The sequence below is a fragment of the Herpailurus yagouaroundi genome, unplaced genomic scaffold (assembly GCF_014898765.1).
Source record: "Herpailurus yagouaroundi ecotype Mexico unplaced genomic scaffold, PumYag 196, whole genome shotgun sequence".
Taxonomy (NCBI): Eukaryota; Metazoa; Chordata; class Mammalia; order Carnivora; family Felidae; genus Herpailurus; species Herpailurus yagouaroundi.
Genome location: NW_024412427.1, coordinates 21,234,888 through 21,261,385, shown reverse-complemented (window position 1 = coordinate 21,261,385; position 26,498 = coordinate 21,234,888). Strand labels below are relative to the sequence as shown.

The following is a 26,498-nucleotide window of genomic DNA, read 5'->3' as shown; positions in this document are numbered from 1 at the left end:
ATTTTAAACTAAGTTGAGGTGATATATATATCTTTAATTTTTTTCTGTTTAATAATCTACTAAAAATATGGCAATGCTCAATTTAGGATCACATTTGGAAGCACATTTGTTTTTTCCTTCATTATTATAATATTTACAATGAAGTATAGATTGTCATTCAGGGGTAAATTTGTTTACATCTAAAGCCCCATTGCACCTTTAGCAAAATTAGCTATTTGCCTTGAAAGTAAATTATTTATGCTTTAGAAATTTTTCTGGGGCCCATGGGTGGCTCAGTTGGTTAGGCGTCTGACTCTTGGTTTTGACTCAGGTCATGATCTCCCAGTTTCGTGGAATCAGGCTCCGTATCAGACTCTGCGCTGGCAGCCCAGAGCTTGCTTAGGACTCTTTCTCCCTTTCTGCCCCTCCCCTATTTGCGCTGTTTCTCTCTCTCTCTCTAAAAATAAATACACTTAAAAAATCTTTTTAAATAAAAGAAATTTGCTGTATATGAAAAGAGTCCAGAGAACTAGGTAGTATTGCCAATGGTTTGAAGTCCACTAAAGAAGGAGGTCAAATCCACAAAAATTCCATTGGCCCAAAGATATTAGACAGGATACATTTTAGAAGACTTAAAAACAGGAAAAGATATGTTGTGAAGAAATGATATTCCTCTTACAGGCAGAGCCTCTGGTCCTGGAAGTCAGTTCTCAGAGGCATCTTACATCCAGGAAATGAAAGAAAACATGCCTTCCCTTCTGATCAACAGAAAGTAGAGGTTGATGAAATTTGGTGAGATTGGCTAAAGTCATTGTCAAAGAACTGTGAATTCGTACCTGTGAGGTAGGTGTTGTGTGAGGAATTGATGAAATAGTGAGAAAGGGGCTGAGACATATCTTCATTCAAATCCAGTTTCTCAGGCGAAACGACTCCATTTTCTTCTCCACTCAGATAGCGCATAAAGCCATCCACTGATATCTGTCCTGGAGGAAATGAAGAGTTAAGAAGAATGTGAATGTGTTCTTTTTATGGGTTGATGGTATCATGGTGCTTTAACTTTTTTTTTTTTTTCCAGAAAACTCTGGTAGCATCCAAGGTAGAAGACAGTAGGCACAATTGCATTTTAGCATGGATAACAGTCATCAAGTATTATGTCATTGCACTACAATTATCTCCCAATGCCACAGATAATAGAGAAAAAGGTACTTACATGAGTCTCACTGACTTTCAGAGGATTTAAATACCTAAACACCAATCTTTTGTTCTTAAATTAAAAATGGTTATCAACTTTATGAATGGACATCAAAATGTTATGAGTGCTTCTCTCTGGGTAATAGAATTAGGATTGAATTTCCAAATTTCCTATTATGAGTATATGTTACTTTTATAATCAAAAAAGTTATTCAAGAATGGGTTTATTATTTAAAATGAGGTGGAAGTGTTTTCAAATTGTGATTTTTTTTCTCTGAAACATAAAATATAGATGACCACAAATGAGTCTTTCCTAGGAATAAAAACTCAAATGCTCATAAACAAGGAGGTCTTTAAGTTTCTTATTTAGAATGGCTTTACTTCAAATGGAAGAAATATGACTCCCACTTTAGTTTACTCGGATCTTATTTAGAATTTTGCTTTTGTTGTAACCTTTCTGAGATGACTGATGCTAAATATTGAGATAATTCTTTATCTTTATTACAGTAATCTTTATGGAATTCCCAGAGAGGTCATCTTCACTATTTTGATCATTACCACAGTTTATTTCTTCAGCCTTAACAATAAGAGCCTCAAAAACCCCAGCACATTTGTGAGTAGTAGGGACACTGCTTGTAAACATTGGAGGGTAGCATTTCTTTCTTCTTGGTGAAAGAGTTTTGTATTAACATAAAAGTGGCATATGCTCACTGAAAAAAAAATTAGAAAAAGAGATGAGCAGAAATAAAAAGTAAAACTTTTCTGAACGAGTCTAACTCTTTCTTCAGAACTAGGTGCTGTTAACATCCTGGTGTGTATGCCCTCCAGGAAAACAAAAAAAGTGTGCATGTGTATGTGTGTGTGTAATTCTTTTATGAAGGTGCAATAATTTAGTAATTAGACTGACCTTAATTAGATTTAGTGACCTTTGTCTTAGCTGAACAATATGTTAGAAACATTGTCATGTAATTTATAATATTTATATTTTATGTATATAAGGTATGTAACCATAGCACGGCTAAGTAATCTTTCATTGTCATTGGATGTTACAGTTGTTTCTAATTTTTCACTAGTATAAATAACTTTGTGCTGAATACTCTGATAGTTAAATCTGTGCACAAACTCTTAATTATTTCTTTAGGATGAATTCCCAGGAATAGAACTGTTGGTTTAGAGGCTATACCCATGTTTAAGCCTTTTTTTAGTACACATAACCCAGTGTGCTTTCTTTTCAAGGTCTAGCAATTTACTCTTTCACCAATGGTTTTTCCTTCTCTTTACTCCTATCCAAACCCATAAGTACAAGCATGATCTCTAATAATTTTAATATTTATTGATTTGAACAATACTCTTGAATGATAAAATGTTGTGTGCCATCCACAAGTGACAAAGCTAGTTTTGACTACTGACCACAATGTAAATCTTTTTACATCCAATAGGTTTCTCAAAGTAACTGATGAGTACTTTTCTCAATTCTGGAAAAATTATAGCGAAACTGCCTTTAATATTTCCTAGGAATAAATACATTTTAAAAGTAAATTCAGTTATTGGTTGTTGGTGAGTGAAGCTGAGTTTTATGAAAAGAAAAATCTCCTAAACAAACTGAAATAGGAATAATTTTTTGCACTATGAACTTAATAAAAACCAGCTCTAATATATACTTTGATATGTTAAATAATGACAAAAGGAAAAAGTGTTAAGAAGGTCTTATGCATTAGAAATGACATAAAGGTCAACATACTGGTATGTTTGTGTGAATTTTTTTTTTTTCAACGTTTATTTATTTTTGGGATAGAGAGACCGCGAGATCGTGACCTGGCTGAAGTCGGACGCTCAACCGACTGCGCCACCCAGGCGCCCCTGTTTGTGCGAATTTTAATAGATGCCATAGTTTGTACCATCAAATAAGCATCAACTAACAAAGAAATTGTTCCAATCATGCTACCATTTATGAAAATATTTTGGTTACTGCTCTTGAAGCTTCGTTTTAAAATTCATTTATGATGAAATGCATATATCCTTTCAGACTGGTTTCATTTTGGAAACAAACCAAAATCAATGCCACTTAGAGTCAAAGCTATTCCAATAGATAGTTTAAAAAAAATATTTTGGAGTCTAGAACTCATTTAGAAATAAATATTTTTTAAAAAATTAATTTCTTCATATTCTTCCTTTTTTTTCCCTGTGACAAGTCCATCTTGGCAGCTTCTCAAACTAATGCCCATTTCTCCCTCCCTCCTTCTCTCCTTTCCTTCTTCCTTCTCTCATTACCTTCCACTTTGTTACCATTTTGTTTGACAAAGATTTATTGAACATCTGCCACGTGATGAGTACACAGAAAACTGAAGCACAGCCTCTGCTTTCATAGAGCTCATGATCTAATAGAAAATAAGATCATTCACACTTTGAGAATCAGGCATGAGCTCTTCGAAAACAGGGTGTGCCTTGATATCTTTGTCGTCCCTGGCATCTACCCCAATTCTTTTTATTGGGGTAGGTATTATATCAGTCTTTTTATTTTGCTTATTAGTGATTCAAAATAGGAAATAAATTCATTTGAAAGTGGAAGATCATGAGGGATAGAATAATTTTGATTCTTTTATTTGATTTATATAATACCTACTTATTGGGGTAGGTATTATATCAGTCTTTTTATTTTGCTTATTAGTGATTCAAAATAGGAAATAAATTCATTTGAAAGTGGAAGATCATGAGGGATAGAATAATTTTGGTTCTTTTATTTGATTAGGTCAAATCATATGAAATTGCTAATTTTGGCAATTTTAACCTATGCAAATGACAATTTCATATAGCTCAGTCTCTAACTACAGCTATTTCTCAAAGGACACGAGTAAAGGCAAGTGTCTTTAGGGGCCCAGGAAGGAAAGTAATGTGACCAATGGAATAATGTGTGCACCAGGGAGCCGTGGAGTGTGGAAAACTCACAAGTGTATGCTCCTTCTGAAGGCATGCAAATGACAGCAATATAGTGTTGTGTGGCTAATCAAACCACTTTTATGGTGTTGGTGACTCTAAGGCTGTCAGTTTGTGTCTGTTACCTTGCAGGAATAAATATCCTTTGGCCCGATCAGCAACTTTAAGGAGCAATTAAAACAAAACATACCAATATGGCGAGGATGACTAATTTTAACTTTAGCATCAATGCCCATTTATTGTGTCTAGTGCCTTCTGGGCATATGTTGAGAAAAATTCTGAGCCATGCTTCTCATTAATTTTGATGTCTTTCATAGGTGCAAGACAGAGAATCTTATATGTATAAGCTATATATTTGTTATTCCCAAAGGAGGATATTATAATTAAGGCCAAGTTATACTTTAAAATATGCCAAAGAACATGTGTCCAAGTTTCATTTAATTCATTAATGAGAAAGCCAAGAAGATGGCAAAACTTGAATCTCAAAGAAGGCTGTGAGACACCAATGTATGCACACATGTGTGTGTTAGCACATCACCCAAACAAACCCCCCAACAAACCTATAAAACCCCCAAACCAAACTTATAAAAATATTGCTAAACTGAATATAAAGCTGGTTAATATTCTATAGGTCAAGCAAACATAACCTTTGGGTTATCTTCTCTACCTTTACAATTATACAGGAGTTGAAGATTTTAACATAATTTTTTAGCTTAGATTTAAATCAATAATAGTAAAAAAAAACAACAACCCAGAGTTGGGTGAGTCAGTATTTGTGAAGATTATTTACAATTAATTATATTAAATAATTTAAAAGTTCCCAGTGAAGGAATTTACCTAACCTTGAATAAGAACAATGAAAGAGTTTGGAAGACAGTTCAGAATATTATTACAGACTGCAGGTGAACAGACACCTGGGAGCAACTTTTCAACCCCAAAGCTCTGCGTTGCTAATAAAGAGCAAATGTGGAAGACTTTTGATGCACCAAATGACTAGGCAGACATATGTCAAAGTCAAGAAAAGTCAATGAAATGGTAAGGATAAGGAGTAGTAGGTTTATAAGTTGTAAAGTGTCAGCTAAGGGATCAGCAATTCACTGGGAAAAATGCAGATGTTTTTGGCATAATGAATTAGCTTAAAAAATACTTCTGACTAGTAAAAGCTTTGGGACAGAAAACAGACTTTTAAAGGATTTTTATTTTTGCATATAACCTATAGCTGGATAATTGTTGTTGCTATTGACTTAAATGTATCAGTCCTTTCTCCATCAACCTTGCACTATTTTTGCAAAACTGCTTACATTTTTTTCTTGGTATACTGAGGAGCATAGAAAAAATAAAAAACCTTGAGAATTAAGCTAGGAAACACTGTTTTTCTAAACAAATTAGTAACAGAATAAGAAATCTAGCTTCCAGGAGCACCTGGGTGGCTCAGTCGGTTGAGCGTCCAACTTCAGCTCAGGTCATGATCTCACAGCTTGTGAGTTCAAGCCCCGTGTCAGGCTCTGTGCTGACAGCTTGGAGCCTGGAGCCTGCTTCAGATTCTGTGCTTTCCTCTCTCTCTGCCCCAACCCACTCGCATTCTGTCTCTGTCTCTCTCAAAAATAAATGAAAACATTAAAAAAATTAACACAAAAAAAATCTAGCTTCCATTTCTGCCAGCAGTAACTGATAAGGGGCAAATTCCTCAACCACAGGATGGTTAAACTATACAAGCTCTTAAGTCTCTTCTTCCCATAAATTCTGAGTTCCAGTGATTTAACATATTAGGGATGATTACTAGCTAAATCAAAAACAAACTGTCCCATATTAGGATGACATTAGGAAACATCAAACTACAACTAAAAGCAATGCTACAACTTTCTGGAATAAAACCAAGAAGGTAAGTCCAGAAGGATAAGGCCAGCTTACAAAGCCTACAAATAAAGCCCTTTACATATTTTCTTGTTAGAAGACTGGTATGTTTCCAATTGGATATGCCACTCATATAAGTGTATGTAGCCTTTGAACCATTCAGAACCAAAGTAGGAAAAATTGAAGTCCCTTAAGGAACAGGAAAAACACTGCTCTATGAAGCTATTTTGTTCAGAAGTTCAGGTGTTCAATGAAAAGGGAAACCAGTGATGCAAAAGTGAAAAGATTGGACTTCATTGGGGAGAAACGATCTTGAAAGTAATAAAAGAGGCAAGTGGCATGACAAAATGATGGTCCCAGTGGCCATTTAGAGGTCTTATAATTCTTCAGCAATATCTTTGCTGCAAAGAAACTGTCATGTGGTGTTGCACAAACGCCATGGCCATCAACTGTTGCTCTGCCTCCTTCCGCCTCCTTTGAAGCATTTCATGAACTATCTCTATGATAATTTCCTCTGTTCTCTCTTTCTGGAACATTATTTGGTCAAAGTTTGCATTTTAATACAACCTCTCTCAAATTATTAATTTTATTTCTTTGTTCTACTTTCTGTGAGATTTCCTCAGCTTTATTTCCAATACTCTTTTAATGTTTTGTTTCTCCTGCCCTTCTTTTCAATCTAAGGGCCCTTCTAAGGGCCAGTTTGTGTTCTCTGGTATTTCTTAAAAAATAGCATTGTGTTCTTTTTTCCATAGTGCAATATGTTCTGTTATCTTTCTAAGAATATAAATAGCACATGTGTAATTAAAGTTTTCTTCTCACTGTTTTCTCCAAAGCTACATTTTCCTTATTTCTACTTGAAAAAAAAGTTTTTCATTTGTCTAGACATTTTTAATTTTCTGTTCATATTTCAAAATGGTAGACTACAAAGTTTGACTGGATTTTTGAATGCATCTGGATAACTGAGTATAAACTTGAAAATAAAATATCATTGCAGAGGGGCGCCTGGGTGGCGCAGTCGGTTAAGCGTCCGACTTCAGCCAGGTCAGGATCTCGCGGTCCGGGAGTTCGAGCCCCGCGTCAGGCTCTGGGCTGATGGCTCAGAGCCTGGAGCCTGTTTCTGATTCTGTGTCTCCCTCTCTCTCTGCCCCTCCCCTGTTCATGCTCTGTCTCTCTCTGTCTCAAAAATAAATAAACGTTGAAAAAAAAAATATCATTGCAGAGAGATCAGTCTTTGTCTCTTTGGAGTGACTGCTAATGTCAATACTTTTAGGACTTTCATCCTGGGCTGATCAGAGTCCTGAGAGAAGATCTATTTAATCACTTGCCAGGAGAGTACAGGCCTGGATATCAGCCTTCCAGAGCAAATGCGGAAAGAAGGCTGGAGAACTCAGCACTCAGTACATTTATGATCACTTTATCTCCTTGCTTTCAAAATTGTAGCTCTGCCTTCACCTGGGACTGTGTCATCCTCAGACTCTCTGTTACCTCATCTCCAGAGAGTAAATCTTTAGTCTTTATCCAGGGAGGAGTTCCGACTATCCCTTAAACAGTAGTCAACCTTATTTTAGGCTGTACTCCAAAACCTACTTCCAGAGGAACCTGACACTATCAATTTTTAAGACTTTTAAGGTTTCATAGAATAATGCAGATTAGTCCCCAGCTTTTTACATGGCAGATGTATGATAGGTTTCCCCAGTCTGTAATAGCAATAAGCATATAACTAGCTGCTGACATTATGTAATTATTGTCTCTTAGCCTATTGTCTCCACCCTTGCCAGATTACACCTTTAAAAAAAAAAAAAAAACTCCTTTAATTTTAGTGTAGTTTCAAGATAATTTAATTTAGTTGAATATATTCAGACCAACATATTTATCCTGATATTTCATGAGTTTTCTTTTATTTTTTTTTAAAGTTTATTTATTTTAAGAGACAGAGCATGCACATGAGCAGGGGACAGGTAGAGAGAGAGGGAAAGAGAGAATCCCAAGCAGGCTCCACACTGTCAGCACAGGGCCCGACCCAGGGGTCCATCTCACAAACTATTAGATCACGACCTGAGCTGAGATCAAGAGCTGGACGTTTAACCAACTGAGTCACCCAGGTGCCCACCCATGATTTTTCTACTACACCAGACTGTTAAATTTATAAAGTCAGATTTCACATGCTTTGCCCTTTGATCCTAGCATTTTTAGGGAAATAGAATCAGATGGGAGGAGCTGAAGGTCTTCTGTCATTGACCTATTTTGCCGGGTCAGAGACTTATCATAGGCCTCCCTGGTTTTCTCTTACTTACATCTTTCTAGTGAAGAGTAAGCAGTGACCAATATCTCACCAGAGAGGGTGCTAGATGGTTAATTTGTCAGTTGTCTGTTCCTTGCTATATCTTTTCCCAGGTAGAGTGTTATCAGAGTCACAGAAGCAGTCTCAGCACTCAGGTACTTATCAGGCAGAAAGGTGCTTGGTCCCCTTTGTTTCTCTTGCCAACCTCACAAGGCTGCTTGTATGGAACAGGTATGTTAATGTGTGTAAGGAGGTGCCAGTGTCTACGTGCTTCTAAGGCAGTCATTACGGAGACAAGCCAGCCTTTGATTTTATGGGTGCCAGTGAATTGTCCAACTCCCCTTATGGTGGTCATGGGATGTGGTCCTCATAACTTAATTCAATCAGAAGAAAATACATCCAGATTTAATTTGATGTCATGTAATTCTTTTTCCCAAGTCTCTCATGTAAAATTATAATTTGAGTTCAAAGCACTGCCTGAGAAATTTTCTGATTAAATCTAAAAAAAATTTAAGGAGACTTCTAGAACTAAATTCTAGGGCACCTGAGATAAATTACATATTCAATTCAGGTGTAGTTGGGAGTATTCAGATGAGATATTTCCTCTCTTCCTTTCCAAGTCCTCTCACTCTTCTCCAATACAGTAGGAACAAAGCATTCTAATTTTGCCTCAGGGAAGGGAGGGGTGGCAGAGGAAAGGATGTTTTTTCTTCTTGGTTCTGAGGGCACTCCTCTACTAAGACTTCCTTATCCCAAGTCTAGGGGAAGTTCCAGACAAGTGTGTCCTGAAGAGAAAAGGTTGTGGCTCCTTTCCCAGGAGGTGTTCCTTAAAGTTCCAAGCCCTGGTGTTCCCCAGTGGCGAAAAACAGCAGAAAAGTTTTATTTTTACCCTGTCCCTCTGCCTAGCCCCTGGCAGAAACACTAATTAGATGGCACTAAATGTCTAAAGCCATCAAAATAGACCACAAAGAGGGGATTATGATAATTCAGAATAGGGCAGATCAATTCTTAAACAATAGAAGACTTGATTCTTCATTACATTGCATTGACAAGTCACCTGCCCTGTTCAATACAGGGCCTCTTAGCCTCTTTGTTCAGCCCTGGTAGAATTTCTTTTTAAATTCACAAGAAGTATATCTGAAATAAATCCATAAACCCTCATATTCTACCTATAAGCTTATGAAAGTGACTATCGATAAGGTCAGTTACCACAAGCTGATGTTCCCCTGTGCCCTGAAACTGCTGAGGTTGGTGGTGAGTCCTCAGCACCACACTTTCTCATGATACTTTACAGGAGCTGCATGACCAGAGGAGAAAAGTACAGCAAGGCATGCTCAGAAGCTAATCTCTAGAATTCATGGCACATTACCAAGGTGCCTTGAAAGTCCCGCCGTCAGGCTCTTTTCTATTCAGTATGTGTTTTTTACCAGGATGGTGACCTTGGAAATGACCCAATCATGGCATCAAAGCACTGGCATGGAACTGCTCCTGAGGTAGTCCTAAAAGCAGATGTAAGCTGGAGCAGCAAAGCGCTAAAGAAAAACATGCCGTGGAGGCTCAGGGAAAGAAAATGTAACTGGCTGTATTTACAAACACAGTATTTTTTTTTTTTTAAATAATGGATTCTGTCTTGAAAGGAAATGTATTGTAAAAGTGCAAGCAGGATAGGAAAGGAAGACAGAGAAGCTCTTTGAAGAGCTTCTTGAGATTTATCTATTTCCAGTATGTCATTTAACGAACTTTTCTGTACTGTTTAGTATGTGCAAATATTAACTCATTTCATCCTCATGGTAACTCCATGGAGTGGGTAATACATTTATGCCCCTTATGTGGATGAGAAACCCAAGGCAAGTAGCTTGCCCAAAGTAACACAGCTTACAAGTGGATAAAATGGGATTGGAACCCAGGTAATCAGGCTTTGTGTTCCATGCTCTTAACTACTATGCTAACCTGCTGTTGAATACCATACATAATCCGGGAGAAGGTAAATAGTAACAATGATAATCGCCATCATCATCATCATCATCATCATCATTGAAGGAAGTGTTACCCTTACTTGAGCACTGACCGTGTGCCAAGCACTAAAATCCTATGAGAAAAATCCTATCCCATTTTTAGTTGAACAAACTGAAGCTTAGAGAAGTTAAGTGGCTTGTCTGAGGTCACAGGGGTACAAAGCATGAGTGGGGCAATGGAGAGGGACAGATGGTGGTGTGTGCGACTGATGATGTTTGCCCACATAACTTTCCCAGCACTGGGCTGGATAAGGGACACAGATGATGAAAAGGAGAGGGTCTTGCTTCCATGGCAGTTGGCTTTAATCTGGGCACTCTGGATTAGTCCTAAAAATAGCCCTGAATGTGACCAAGGAGCAATTTTTCCCCCTGATTTACTTATCTCTCTAAAACGTGTTACTTTAATCTGTGAAAGAAGCTGGGCTCAGGCAGCACAAGTGACCCATCTGGCAGAGGCGTGAGGATTAGCTCTTTGATTCGGATTTGTCTATCAAGGACTAAAATTCTTTTCCAGACTTAATTTACATTCTAATCTCTGCATGTGATTTAAAGGCATCCTCTAACATTTTTATTCTCCAACCCATGAGTCTGACTTTTAGCAGGAAAAATAAAATACAACAAGAAACCTGTTATGCCAACATGAGGACCAGAGAAATGCTAAACAGAAGATGTGACATTGTTTTGTGGGTTTTGCAAAAAAATAAAAAAACAAAAACCCAAAAAACAACCAAACAGCAAAAAACAGGTTAGTTAGCTTAAAAAAAAAAAATTAGCCAAACACATGCAGGTAAAATCTTTTAAAGCTCACAAGAACAGAGATTTCTATGAATGCAGCCTTGGAAGACAGATGGCCTATAAATCCACACAAAGTCATCACACAGTTGAGACGGGCAAACTGGACCATGTGTCTGCCAGCTAGCATGGCCACCAGCCTCATTCTGTGGAGCCAAATGCCAATTAGGCAGGCTCTGGCACTCAATTGTTCAGATGTCCATGGGATTAGGTGGTTGAGAATCCATTCATCATCATTCAATCCCCACTTGTAATGTAATGATATCAGAGAATGTTGGAATGCTACTGGCCCAATGGCTTAACACCTCCTAAGTCCAAGCACAGCACAGAAAAGCTATTTCCTTGGCTCATGTTTATTCCTGGTGCTGTGACCCTTGTGTGAGTTCTGCTAGACCAGCTCAGGGAAAGTAAGTGCAGATGGCTTTCATAGTCCATGGCTCACCAAAATCTATTTGTCTGCTTTCAGAAATAATCTATTAAATGTCCCCTTTTCAAGCACCCTTGCTTGGGCACAAACTTTCCGATTACAAATGCCAACTAACTGTGCTTTTGTAAGATTATAATGAACTTTGCTGGTTTCTTGATTTAATCTGTTTAGTTTCCAATCCTGGAGTCAGTGTTACAGATTCTTATTCATCTTGATTGCATATCTGTTCTATTACTTTAATCACATTATTGTGTGATAGTGTCATAAATGGCTACCTGCTCCTCTCAAAGCCTTTGCCGATTAACCTCTCAGCCAGCTGTCAGGGATTCTGTGTCCCTGCCATCTCCCCTGCACTCAGTTCAACTTGTTGATATGGTTTGTGTGAAAGTTCTTAGTGATGACAACTAACTTTGATTTAACACTTTCCCTTTACCAACATGTTCTCACATCTGCGAGTTTATTTACTCCTCACTGTTCTGTTTGGTAGGTAGGACGAAGTTTTATTATTTGACACGATAGATAAACAAGCTCTAACCCAGTGAGATTTAATAGTCCTTTTAAATGGACGTGGCTGGGTAAGGAAAGAATCCATATTAGAATCTTGATCTCTTTTTTTGTTTTGTTTTGTGTGGTGTTTTTCTTATTGCTGTTGTTGTTCTTTGTTTTTTGTTTTCTTTTCTTTTTTTTTTTTTTTGCAGAACTGTATTGTATTTATTCATTAAAAAATCCATGTATAAGTGGACCCACACAGCTCAAACCCATGTTTTTCAAGGGTCAACTGTATATATATCTTCTTTATCCTAGAACTTGATCTTTCAAACACAGGCTTGGAGTCTTTACACTAGATTTATGTAAAAGGTTAATGGTTAAAGGTTAGAGGTTCTCAGAGGGTTGTGAACAGTTTGTTGCCTTTTATTAGTGTACTGTCATCTTGCTCTATCGAAAAGACCCTTTACAGTGGCTCCTGACCAGAAGGTAAAGGAGGCAAAAATGTTCTAGATTCTTAACTAGAATGTCATGTTCCTTGGTCAGGCGCAACACTGGCTTTCTAAGTGCAAAGATGACAACCTTCCCTTCATTTATGTCCTTCCAGTGTCTAGTGTAAAGGCAGGCCTAGAATATGTGCTCACTAATGCTTTCTGAGCTACTTAGATGTTATCTCTTAGTGCCTTATATGTCTCAGCATTCCTGAAATACAGCTTGAATGTCACTTTCCTCTTCAAAAGCCTTCCCTTCTTAGAGCAATTCCCAACACTCCCAAGAACCTCAATAAAGAAAACTTCCCCTTCCCTCCAAGCTTCCCTGGCACACAAAGGACACTCAATAGATACTGGGTGAATGAATGGAGGTGTATTACATTCTATCTTGTATTATAGTTATTTGTATATATCATTTCCCCTTCAAATTATAGTCTCCTTAAGAGCAAAGACTTTTATCTTGAGTTTGTTCCACTTCTTTGGAGTTCTTAAGCCACATGGATAATACGTGTTTGTCAGATTAAAGTGTCCATACAATTACACCAAATAGGTGTTAGAATAAAGAAAATAGTTCAGTGAGCATCAGGTACCTTGGAGGATTTCTCCTTTGACGTGCTGGTTATAGTTGCAGAGTTGGATGGAGAATTCTTTCTATACTATTGTGATCATGGTGAATATGGTTTTGTCTGTAATGACATTGTAGCAGCCTGTGTTGGTGCCCCAGGAAATATGGTTGGGCTGGACTTCCATGTGCAACTCTTTGTCTGGTGGTTTTATGTGATGCAGGCCGGAAGTGCCTGAGGATTAATATTTTCTAACAGCATCTGCAGTGACTATGCTTGGGAAACTCAGGTTGTGTGTTCTACATTGGCTTCTAGAATTCACCTCCGGACTGAGTCCCAGTTACACACACGGATAACTTGCTTGGTTTCACAACCTTACTATCTGCCTTCCCTTCCTTGTTCTCACTTTCTTTTGTATCACCTCTCAAACTCTTTGTACTTGAATTCTCCCAGAGTTGGCTCCTGGGGGAACCCAAACAAAGACAAATAGCAACATTAATAAGAAACATCTTTGGCTTATTTTCTACATGTAAGGTAGAGTGTTAGGTGAGAAGGTTGATTTTGTCAAACATCCTCAGTTAAGCCTTCATCTTAAAATAATCTTATCTCTACTCTGTTTTGCTTTCACTCTGGACTCCTAGAGACCACAGTGGTTCAGAGTTAAGACAGAATTTCTAGAATGTCTATAACGAATTAATGAAGTTACAGATCATTCTCTGCTTCCTGACATTATTTCACCTATTGCCATGGCACATTTTTTAGCTGGTAGGTGTTAGGGTAAACAGTCCACATCTCATATCACCTGGGTTCCTTGTAGACAGTTTGTTTTCCATGAAGTTTTTTCTCTCTACATTTGAACTGTTTCTTTCCCACTTATTTCGTACAAAACCAACTATTAACAATACTAGACTACGGGTAACGCAGATGTTGGGGGCCAAATGCCTATGACTTAGTGGCCTTTCTCCAGCAGTGTTACCTACTAAGGCATTCTTTTTAACCGAGCCATAGTCCCAACTGACTTCTGCTGAGAAGGGGGAGGTATCATAGTTAGCAACTGTTAATGCTACTTTCAGGAAAGTAGCCATTATCTGCTTTGTCCCTTCAGCTCTCACGTGAAACTACAAAGCACCTTGGGAAGAGATAGCTGGCTGAGGGAAAGAGGTTTTAAGAAAACTCAGCATTCTAGAGTGGATTAGGCTACCCAACTCATTTCCCCACATCTTGAAACTGGCATTTGACTTAGTCTTTTACAATTTATTTTTTTCCTGACTGGTTGTTTTCTGAATAAAGGCTACTTCAGCTACGAATGGACATGGCTGTGACTTTCTGGCTACTGCCATGCTTCTCAGCAGACATGGAGGTCACTGAAAGAATGCCTGGAGGAGGGAAAAACCCAGGACTCCTAGGCCAGGCATTTGCCTCTCCTCAGGCCTCAGACTCCTGGGAAAGGAGGAAATGCAATCAAGAAGGGAAAGGGAAGTATGTTACCAAGTCAACTAATGAACAATGGACTCATAATGGCAATATTGAAACAATTTTTTTTTTTTCATTTGAGCCACACTGAAATACAGAGAAGTCTATGAACATAGGAAACACAAAGTTAAGAGGAGTTTGAACACACAGTTGATAATGTCATTCTTCTGTGACCTTCCACAGAGGGCTAGAAAGTCAATAGGTGGAGTTTAAATGGGATCTTAATCAATAAAATACTAGAGTGGCTTTTCAGCCGCTTTCTCACTGTAGTAACTTAATTAAGCCATGAAAAGAACTGAACACGTCACCCAGTTTTCATCTGCCTTTGTCTTTGAGGAAGAGACTCTGTATTGTTTGAGTTGATTGTGTACAGTCATTCTAATTCTTTTATTTTTTGGATTGCTCCACAGGTAATCTATATAGAAATATTTAAATAGATGCTGTCTTAATTGTGAGGCAGATCTTTAAACCCGTCAATATTTCCTCCAGATGAGTGGTTTTTAAACCGAGCATCCTGAATCTCCTGGGGTTTTGACAGAAGCGCCTGCAGAGAATGAGGTGGAGGAGAGGCCACCACCAGCTCTATTCCAGACTCCCCCCTTCTTCAACCAAAATAGTGCTTTGAAAGGTTTCCCTACACATTGGCCTTCCTTGTGAAACTTTGTTGGAAGAAACAAACACAAAAAAAGTAGGTTATGTCAAAGACAAGTTTGAAAACGACTTTTGTGGATGCCAATTGCTAACTTCTAAACAGTTGACCTGTATCTCCTTTCTCAGCAAATCCTGGTGGTGGGCCCCAAGTGAGAGCCGGAAGTGCTAGGGAGGACACTGCATTAGGGCACAGGAAATATGGTCCTAGTCTCAATATTGTCCTTCCTTAGCTGCCTCGTCTTTGGTCTGAGAGTTTGGGCTAAGTAGCTAGGTCCCTCATAGACAGGAAAGCCCAGGATTTGAGGCCGCCAGCCAGACCTTCATGAATGGTAACAATAAACAGTCCTATGACAGGTTGGAAGGGACAGGCCATGGGCACTGCCTCCTCCCATTTTTTTTTTTTCTTTCAATGCTCAGCTACTCTAATCTTGTCCACTTTTCACTTCTGACTCTGAGGGCGATTTATGAAAAGTGCTTATCTTGGGGTTCTTCTACAAGTAGGCTTTGAGACAAGGATTTCAGTGCAAGTAACTTATTTGGGAGGCAACCCCAGGAGATAACAGTAGAGGAGTGGAGAAATGAAAAGGGAAGGAAGGAAAGGTGGCCTAGTAAAGGGAACATTATCAACCAAGTTACAGTTGTAGGCAACTAGGGTCCAATCCCATTGGGGAACTCTGGGAGAACAAGCCTCAAAACCATCCCGCATAAGGGGCAAGGGGGATAAGGTACTACTTCCTGAATGAAAACCACTCTTGGGACCATGAAGTCCCAACACTTGTAGGCTGACTGTAGCTGGGCTGTGGGAAAGTTCTGGAGAGTTGTAGTGGGACTGCTGACTTGTTGGAACCATGAGTGTCAGGGGAATGGGAAGAGCACCTAGTTCTGCTAGGTTGGTATCATCCCACTTCACAGATGAGAATTCTGAAGCTCCAGCAAGTCAAGTCATTTGCCTGAGGTTAACTGGTTTAACAATAACACTATGCCAGCCTTTCCCTTTAATTACGGCATGTTTGATCTTTCAAGGATAGACAGTAGACATGAATAAAAATAGTCATTATTTTTTAATGACTTCTACCTAGACTAAAGTGAAATGGTGCTGGGAAAATAATTGTTTTTAAAAAATCTACCAGGAAGGGGCTCCTGGGTGGCTCAGTCAGTTAAGCATCTAACTTTGGCTCAAGTCATGATCTCATGGTTCGTGAGTTAGAGTCCCACGTCGGGCTCTGTGCTGACAGCTCAGAGCCTGAAGCCTGCTTTGGATTTTGTGTCTCTATCTCTGCCCCTCCCCTGCTCACACTCTATCTCTCTCTCTGTCAAAAATAAACAAACATTAAAAAAAATTACCAGGAAAATTAAGTTATGAAGTAAATGGTAAGATTCCAGTGTAAATCTTCACATTTTAACTGTAATTTTATTTTAATAAAAATATTTATGAAAGAATGATTGAGTCAGAAATGAACATTTGTGCACAGATAGGACTTGCCATATTTTTTCAGTTTTCATCTTCAAAGATTCTAATTTATTATTATTTGCAATAAGTGAAATAAGCCTGTTGGCCAAGAGACAGCAACATTCAGGAATGCCCCTGCCGAATGTTGTGAATCGCACTTCCAGATCCAAAAATGGTTTGAAATAATTTGTTATAGGGGCGCCCGGGTGGCTCGGTCCGCTAAGCGTCCGACTTCGGCTCGGGTCATGATCTCACGGTCCGTGAGTTCGAGCCCCGCGTCGGGCTCTGTGCTGACAGCTCAGAGCCTGGAGCCTGTTTCAGATTCTGTGTCTCCCTCTCTCTCTGCCCCTCCCCTGTTCACACTCTGTCTTTCTCTGTCTCAAAAATAAATAAACGTTTAAAAAAAATTTAAAAAAAAAAGAAATAATTTGTTATAAATACCAATTACCACTTTTCATAGTTCAAGTCAGCAAAGGTTTTGTGGCCAACAGTTAATACATGCAACCCTCCTATCACAAATAATTTACTTAATTTTCCCAGTAATTTCTCAGGGATTTTTTTTCAAAAAATGAGAAAACTAGAGGGTAGGATAAGTCAAAGAGGTTAAATGGTTTCCTAAGGTGAGGTAAACAGTGGTGATGATTTGTTGATTTCTGACCCAGTTTTAGGGGGATCTGCTGAGTTTATCTGCCCGGTCAGGGAATTTTTGCTCCTTCTTCTGGGAAGCACACCAGGACTGAATTTCAGGGAACAACCTCACTCCTACTGTCAGTCCAAACCATGTGGTATGGGTAGTGGACCCCTCATTGGCTCTAAGGAGAGTCATGTGACCTAAGTCTGTTTAATTATTGCACTCTATTCTCCAGGCCATGATGATCCTAGTTCAGTAGTGGCCTTGGGTGACTCAAGACAGGCTCAGGTTTCTGGTAATTTTGTTGGAAATATGAGTAAAAGTAACTTCAGTATAGGAGCTACTGGTGGCCTTCTTGTTACTTTAGGAGAGTGTGCCCACGCTGGTATATTACAGCCAGTAGAAAGAAAGTGATTGGAGAGGAAGAAAGACAGTTCTTTATGACATCATTGGAGCCCTTTGATGTAGTCATGCTTGAAGTCATTAACACCTTGTAGTGTGTGAGTCCTGATAGTGTTGTTGTTGTTATTTACTTTTATTTTTTGTAGTGCAAGTGCCTGACTTAAGCTTTGATGGCTTAGGCATCCATTTCAAAAAGACACCCACTTCAAAGACAGCTATCATGAATAAACCAATTGACAGCCACATGGCTAGATAGGGAGCCAGCTCACCTCCCCACACTGACACTCCTTTGATTTAGAAAGTTTGCTTGATTTCAATAACTGGCCATTTAGGCCACTTGTCTTTTCCTGATCTTATGTTTTAAATTCACCAGTAGAGTAAGCCCATGAAACCCCAGACGCCCACCCTCAACCCCTATAAAAACAGAACCCAGACTTGTGAGTGTGCTTTCTCTATAAGTGATCTCCCTGTGTGGCCCCAAATGTATTGTGTGATTTTCAGGTCTTATAAGTAATAAACATCTATTTTTTTCCCAAATTACCTGATGGTTGTTGCTTACGGGCATCTTGAAATCATAGTAAGAACCACAAGTGCTGGTCCTACCACAATATTGGTTATTGATAAGCTGAGATCAACACGAAACACAGCTTGACTTTTTGTTCATATGCAACAATAAATTTCTTTCTGGGCTTCAATTTGAGTTAACTTTCTGTCATTTTTCTACTGAAGGAGTTCCACCTAATACTATGGCTGCAAGACTTCCAAGTCCAGTGCTACTTCTAGCACATTCTGGGTGCTTCTTGCTATTGACAATAATGATATAATATAGTTCAATTTTAGGAGAGTCTAATGGATACATATATTTGTGTGTGTGTGTGTGTGTGTATACACAATAGTTATTTCTACTGATGTAATCATCAGCATAGGTCTATTTAAGGCAAAATGCTCACTATACCTGAACTTCTATTTGCTTTGCCTGAAGCCAAATCCATTTGCTATTATTATTTTGAGTTCACTTTAACTATTAAACTATTAACTCAGTGAGTACTGATCAACTGCTAAAAGAGATTATATAGCTTCATTTTGATGACTTAATTGCAACAAAGCAGGGAAGCTTTTGTACAGCACACCTTATAAAAATTTAAGAGGAAGAGCTACTGATAAAAAGGAATGTAGTTAGAAACAGCTGGTAATATTATAATCTGATATATTAATTCAATTGCTTAACACATACTCATGAACACCTGCTCTTCACAGAAGGATAAAAATATGAAAAAACTCAACCATTTTCTCTGGGTTTGGTTTTTTTTTAATGAATTTTTGCCTTCTTTTACAGACAGAACAGTTAAATTTAATCTTCAGTCTGTTACCTAAGGCATCATTTTATTCTTTTTCATGCTAATTTTACTCAATGCCTTCCTTCTACAGAGTGTAAATGATTTAAAAAAAAGAAAAGAAAAGAAAAGAAAAACTCTGGGAGACATTAGTCTTCCAACTGACATGCAGTACCCTTCGGTTTAGAAGAGGCAGGGGTCATTATGTATTTCTGTGTTAAGCATGGGTTAGCATTAAGCATTTTGTTCCAATGCAAACAACATGGTTAGGAAGAAACATTCCTTGATCTGGGGCCATGGCATTCTTCAAAGTGTGATTTTCAATAGTAAAAATAAATTGAACTCCCTTGAGAACAGTATTTTCTGCAACAAGATTTAAACTTTTTCTTTGTGGAACCCAAATATGTGTACATTTGGCCTTATACTGCACAGAGACCCTGTGATTATTTATAACCAGTATATACATCTGCAGAAACAAAAATTCCAGCATGGAAATGTGGCCCACATGCCAATGACAGCAGGCCCACAAAGCGTCAAAGTCCATCATCCCTTCTGGAGTTTCATTTCACACATCTATGTTTAGTTATCTAACGTACGGTTTAAGCATTTGGGCTTTTGGCCATATTGGAAATTTTTCATTTAATTTTAGATTACCTTCTATGTAAAAATTACGTGGAAGTGCATATAAAAACTAAACATTAGCATATGTCAACTTTGTGTAAAGTTTACTTGTTTAACACCTACTTAAAAATAGTTTCTCAATAGCAGAGAATTTATTTATATTATTATTTATGTATATTGTGGATGCATCTTATTCTTAGCATTTTATAACAAATATAAGCAATATGGAAGTGCTTTTTTCAGATAATTTGAATTGAATCTGTAGGTCAATTTAACTAATGCTTGTGCACATTTGAGGAACCAATCAAAACAAAAGTAGCAGAAAAAATTATAATGTAGTACACTGATTTTCTATCTTATTATACCATATTTATGTTAAGGATACTTAGTAATATAAGCATATTAAAATGTACTATCATAATATAGTAATAATTAGTAATTGCAATAATTATATCCTACTAATATAATACTTATTTTCTTACATGTTTATTAATCAAAATGTATTAACTCGTTGACTGGAAGTTAAAAACTCTGCTCTCTAGAAGAGCATCTTGGTACAAGATCTCAGCTAAGTCATTTAACCTCAAAATTTTGGTTTGCTTTTTACAAAATAATAACGTACATTTTGAAAGTCACATAATGAATGAAAGTTAATTTTCTTGTAGATCCGTACCAGTCATCATATTGAAATTAAACAATACTTTCTTTTTTTTTTAATTTTTTTTTAATTTGACGTTTATTTATTTTTGAGACATAGAGAGACAGAGCATGAACGGGGGAGGGTCAGAGAGAGAGGGAGACACAGAATCTGAAACAGGCTCCACGCTCCGAGCTGTCAGCACAGAGCCCGATGCGGGGCTCGAACTCACGGACTGTGAGATCATGACCGGAGCCGAAGTCGGTCGCCCAACCGACTGAGACACCCAGGCGCCCCTAAACAATACTTTCTTAAATTGTACTTTGTTAGATTTTATTTTCAGTTACCTTATAAATAAAGAAGATGCAAAAAAAAAAGTTTCTGAAAAACTCCTAGTCAAACATCCAATATTGTGAACAGCAAAACCAAATGTTAAAATTGATTTTCATCTTTGGAAAAAAATAATTAAAACTCTTAGTTATTAGCCAACTGAGGTCTAACTCAGCAATTTCTTAGTCCTACAAATAAAGATTTCAAAATCATTATCCTTTTGACAATGAAATAATAGTTAACACAATAAAATACTTTTCTCTAGTCTTTGTTCACATAGAGCTGAAGCAGTAAACTAAAAGACTCTCGGGGCGCCTGGGTGGCGCAGTCGGTTAAGCGTCCGACTTCAGCCAGGTCACGATCTCGCGGTCCGTGAGTTCGAGCCCCGCGTCGGGCTCTGGGCTGATGGCTCAGAGCCTGGAGCCTGTTTCCGATTCTCTGTCTCCCTCTCTCTGCCCCTCCCCCGTTCATGCTCTGTCTCTCTCTGTCCCAAAAATAAATAAACATTGAAAAAAAAAAATTAAAAAAAAAATAAAGGACTCTCAAGTTCATTTTCTTACAGGAGTTTTGGGCTAAGAAATGAAATCCACGATGAATGGATAAAGAAGATGTGAGATATATATACATGTATATATGTATATATATATATATACATACACACACACACACACACACACACAATGGAGTATTACTCGGCAATCGAAAAGAATGAAATCTTGCCATTTGCAACTACGTGGATGGAACTGGAGGGTATTATGCTAAGCGTAATTAGTCAGCCAGAGAAAGACAAATATCATATGACTTAACTCATATGAGGACTTTTAGACACAGAACAGATGAACATAAGGGAAGCAAAAGTAATATAAAAACAGAAAGGGGGACAAAACATAAGAGACTGTTAAATATGGAGAACAGAGAGTTATTGAAGGGGGTGTGGGAGGCGGGCTGGGCTAAATGGGTAAGGGGCATTAAGGGATCTACTCCTGAAATCATTGTTGCACTATATGCTAACTAACTTGGATGTAAATTAAAAAAAAGAAGAAAAAAAAAAAAAAAGAAATGAAATCCATGATTAAAAAAATCACATCAGGGCTGACATGGAGGCTTGTAATCCATATCAAAGGAAGTTGTAGAAAAAACCAAAATTGCTATTTTACTTACTTATCTATCTATTTATTTATTTTAAAGTTTGTTAGGTCTTCTTAATGTTTATTTATTCATTTTGAGAGAGAGAGAGAGCACCTGTGTGAGTAGAGGAGGGGCAGAGAGAGAGAGAATCCTAAACAGGCTCCATGTTCAGTGTGGAGCCTGACAAGGGGCTCAATCCCACGACCCTGGGATTATGACCTGAGCTGAAATCAAGAGTCAGATACTCAACTGACTGAGTTACCCAGGTGCCCCTATGTGCCTGTCGTGATTATGGAATTCATCGCTAGTGTTTCCATAAGACAGCACTAAATAAACTTGCAAATGCTAAGACATATCATCTTAATTTCCATTAGAATCAAAATCAGTTCTTCCAGGATTATAGAGTTTTACAATAATCCGTCACAAATTTTTCTCTTTGAGTCTTTTACTGCCTTCAGGTCATCAGAGAGTGATGGATGGAAGTGTCATATGCAGGCTGAGGCACGGACCATCTGCAGTGTGGTGTGAACAGTGGAGAGAGGGGCAAAGTTTGGTCTCTGAAGTGTCTTACTGGTTTCATGAAAGCTATTTGTTTCTTCTGTGTCACAGGCTAACCATTTTTAGAGGTCTTGTTGGCTTTGTTATAACACTGTGCTAGTTATTTTTGGTGAAGTTCAGATTTCAGAAGGGAACTGTCAAGCTGCCCGGGCAAGAAATCTGCAAGGAGTTACTCTTTGCATAATGATAAAGAGAAATCCCATCTTTGTGGCTCTAGGGACTGAAGGGTGTCAGGAGTAACTAGGTTCAGGGGGGTGGGCCTGGCAATGCCGACACACACTGTTGATCACTAGTTTCCGTTAACAACCTCACCTTCATGGCAGTGACAGGGATGATGACAACAACAAAGGCAAAGTGCTTGACCAAGAAAATGAACAAAAACCACCCCCCCCAAAAAAAAATTTCATCTGTAAGTTCCCAACTAGTAACATGCAGAATAAAATTAATGATAATAGTTTACTTTTATACTTAATTAATGCATTTTATTTTCATTTAGAGGACTAGTTCCAGAATAAATGCAAAGGTTAAAAGACTTTTTAGTCTATTTTTATGATAACCATACTTATTAACGACTCTGAGCTTGCTAGAGCTGTTTCTGTTACTTATGAACTATCTGCATATTAATATGCAATTAATTTCTTCTTAATAGTTAGTTAATTGTACTTTATTTTCCTCTCTATGGAATATCTAGGCAACACACAAATCAGTAATAACACACCAGTTTTCTCGGTGAAGCTATTTCAGTCCAGGTGAGAATTGGTCTTGGTAGTAAAGAGAAAGCCGAAGGGCCTATTCAGGGACTGTGATGCCACATATAACTGAAAACTCCCAGCAAGTAAATCGTCAGGAACTTATTTTGTCAATTCATTTCTCCAGAATCAAAAACATAAATTTCTTAAGAACTTCCAGGCAACGTAGAACTATCTTTCTGATCAATTATTAGACTAATAAATTTTGCTATCAACATTGATTAAAACAAATTTTTTTCATGTTTATTTATTTTTGAGAGAGAGAAAGACAGAGTACAAGTGGGGGAGATACAGACAGAGGGGAAGACACAGAATCCAAAGCAGGCTCCAGCCTCTGAACTGTCAGCACAGAGCCTGATGAGGGACTCGAACTCATGGATTGTGAGATCATGACCTAAGCCAGAGTTGGATGCTCAACTGACTGAGCCACCAGTCATCCCTGATTTTTTTGTTTCTTAGATAAAAGGCCAAATTTTGTATTTCTATAAGTGGAAAAATTCATCAGTAGGGTAAATTAGAATAAGACAAGGGTCTAATGGATTAAATAGTCTCTGTAGTTTTAAAGATTTAGGAAAAGTTATGGGTCATTTTATAGAACTTCTAGAAATAGAGCCAAAAAGACAAATTTAAAGATATGGGATTTCTTGTTCAAGAAATATGCATTCAGTCACTAGGTAAATTTAAGATAAAACAAATGACATTTAAGAAAATGTTTTATGTACACATACACATAACCAGACACTGAAGTTTTAAAAAATTCTATCTCTAATTGAACCACTAGTGATTCAAGACATAAAGGAAAGCAGGCATATAAACATGGGACCTAAATAGTCCTTGTTGTGGATACCTACAAAAGGTGACCCACTGACAATTAGAAACCAGCTTCCCTACAGTGTGGGGCAAAGTAGACTGACCTTTTTTGGCAAGGCTATCGTTGGGCTCATACTTCTCAATCAGTACTTGGACTTGCTCTTGCTTTAAAGGTGGGTAAAGTATTTCATTTAGCCGAGGATCTCGCTGCTTCAGGTTGATAAAATCCATCATCTGATCAACTGTAAGGTATGGTTTGCTTTTGGCACCACTAAAAGCAATTAAAAACCAAGAAATTAGAATATTTGTCTACAGAGTTTCATTCATATATTTGCATTTAGCTACAGGGAAATAAAACCCTGCCATACCTGGAAAGAGCAAGCTATCTTGAAATCCTATCTTGCCCTAAAAACGTGCTGCTCCATCACAATTGCCGTATTCTATGGGATGCAAATATGTTTTGCAATCACTGCCACTAAATCGCAATGGCCTTGAACCATACTGGATTCATAAGAAAATTCTGTTGCCTTTTCATTATAATTCAAGCTTAAGAGTTTTCTCCTTCTAAAGGGATTTTAAGGCAATTTTTAAAAAATAAAACATATTGCAAGTATGTTTTGCAATCACTGCCACTAAATCGCAATGGCCTTGAACCATACTGGATTCATAAGAAAATTCACAGAGGAAAACATTGCATCTTGTGCTTAAGGATGCACCACTTTCAACTGAACATAGAGGTATGGGTGTTTTGTTTTTTTTTATTATGATGCTAAATGTATGGTTTAGTCATCAAATTCCCATATCCCATTTAATTGTTTAGAGATGTATTTATTACTCATTACTAAAAAAAAAAAAAAAAGGTAAACAATCTGGGTACATTTTTCTTGTCAAAAGTTTTGTTTCAGCAAAAGTCTATAAATCTTCAACATAGTATGATTCAAACTTCCCTTTTCAATCCTGTTGACAAACCCAAAGCAAGTTCAATGGTGCAAATATTGCTGATGTTCAATAAACAGTTAATGGCAATAAACATCACAAAGTGAGTATATCCTGCATCATTCTTAGCGCTGTTCGCTTGTCTTCCACATAATAAACATCCTTATTTTGTCAATCAATTTGGGATTGATTTTCTATTGTCATGTAGATTTCAGTATACTAGGAAAGGTGAATTGCTGCTGCTCTGCATTTGCCCTGGTGTTTTGGTTTGTTTCTTTTATTTATTTTTTTCATTTATTTTTTTTAAAGGAATGCCTATGAATTTTCTAAAATAGAAGCAAATGATTTTCAGCTGGGGCAGTTCTTAGCAATCCAAAGTTCTCATTTCACTAATGTGATTCAGAGACGTGACCTGACCGGTCCCCAGGTCAGAGTTCTTCCTGCACCATGGATATACCTCCACTGAGCCAAGATGCTGTGTTCTAGCCATAATCTTCAAATCAAACAGAGCCCCAGATGATTTGTAAACTAAGAACGTCCAGCAACAAATCACAGCAACCTTTCACTCATTAGAAGCAGGGGTTGCACATGAGGGGTAGAAATGTTGGTGGTCTCCCAACAAATTACACACAAGAGCTGTTATCGTACACGGTGCATAAAGAGTTCTTCCATATCCCTCTATTGCTCAAAATCCTGCCCGAGCCACCCCGAGCACCTCTGCAAGCCAAGAAAAAGTGGGTTAAAAGAACGTGTTCTCTTACAATTCAGAAAAGATGTTATCAATTTCAGGTCGAGGGCAAAGGTTGTTCAGGAAAACTCTGTACACTTCTGGAGTGAAATCTTCTTGAGGTATTGAATCATTCTGGGAAATAAAGCAACATGGTCAGTAGAATGTCTCATTCTTTCTCTATCTTCCCCCCTCCCTGTTTTCTTGTCTCTCTTTTCCTTCCTGTTTCTCTCTGAGGTCAGGGTGAACATTCAGAAAACATCATGAGGCTAGCTGTAGAGTTCATTTGGACACTGGCTTTGAGCTATCAAAAGTCTAACTTTCTGTTGTTTTTTCATTATAATTTAAGCTTAAGAGTTTTCTCCTTCTAAAGGGATTTTAAGGCAATTTTTAAAGTACATTTACAAGTAAGTTAGACTTAGCACAAACAGGGTCTGTTTAGCAGATTTTCCTTTTAGGCATTTTTTTCTTTTTTAGTTTTAATCTTTTTAAAAAACTGTCATAAAGTATACATATCATAAAATTGGTCATTTTCACCACTTTTAACTGTTCAGTGGCATAAAGAGAAGTCACATTGTTTATGTGCTGTTTAGCAGATGTTTGAATGAATTCTTTTTTTTGAGGAGCAAAGAAACTCGAGACAGACATTTTCTTTTTTTTTTTTAAGTTTTTTTTTTTTAATTTATTTTTGAAGGAGAGAGAGAGAGACAGAGCATGAGAGGGGGAGGAGCAGAGAGAGAGGAAACACAGAATCCAAAGCAGGTTCCAGGCTCTGAGCTGTCAGCACAGAGCCTGATGCGGGGCTCAAACCCAAGAACTGTGGGATCATGACCTGAGCCGAAGTCAGTCAACCACCTGAGCCACCAGGCGCCCCGAGACAGACATTTTCAAAATGAAAACATAAATTCGAATTTTGTATCTTTTTTTTTTTTTCAAACAATGTTCCTTCCGGTTTAAGTAATCTGATAAGTTGTAAAACAGTTTTTGTAAGTAGGACAGCACCAGTCATTATTTCTCACAGACTTTTCTTGGTCCTACTGTTTGGGAA

General features: G+C 37.8%; 1 protein-coding gene across 3 annotated transcripts in view; it reads right to left on the bottom strand.

The window, feature by feature from the left end:
• The window catches only part of PLCB1 (phospholipase C beta 1), a 709,896-nt gene that overhangs the window by 183,762 nt on the left and 499,636 nt on the right, over positions 1-26,498 (bottom strand). For all 3 annotated transcript variants that reach the window (XM_040447660.1, XM_040447662.1, XM_040447663.1), the window contains exons 8-10: positions 25,485-25,585; positions 23,892-24,058; positions 816-962 (exon numbers count right to left, since the gene is read on the bottom strand). In XM_040447660.1, the coding sequence (XP_040303594.1) occupies positions 816-962; positions 23,892-24,058; positions 25,485-25,585 (415 nt within the window). The remainder of the gene's footprint in view (positions 1-815; positions 963-23,891; positions 24,059-25,484; positions 25,586-26,498) is intronic.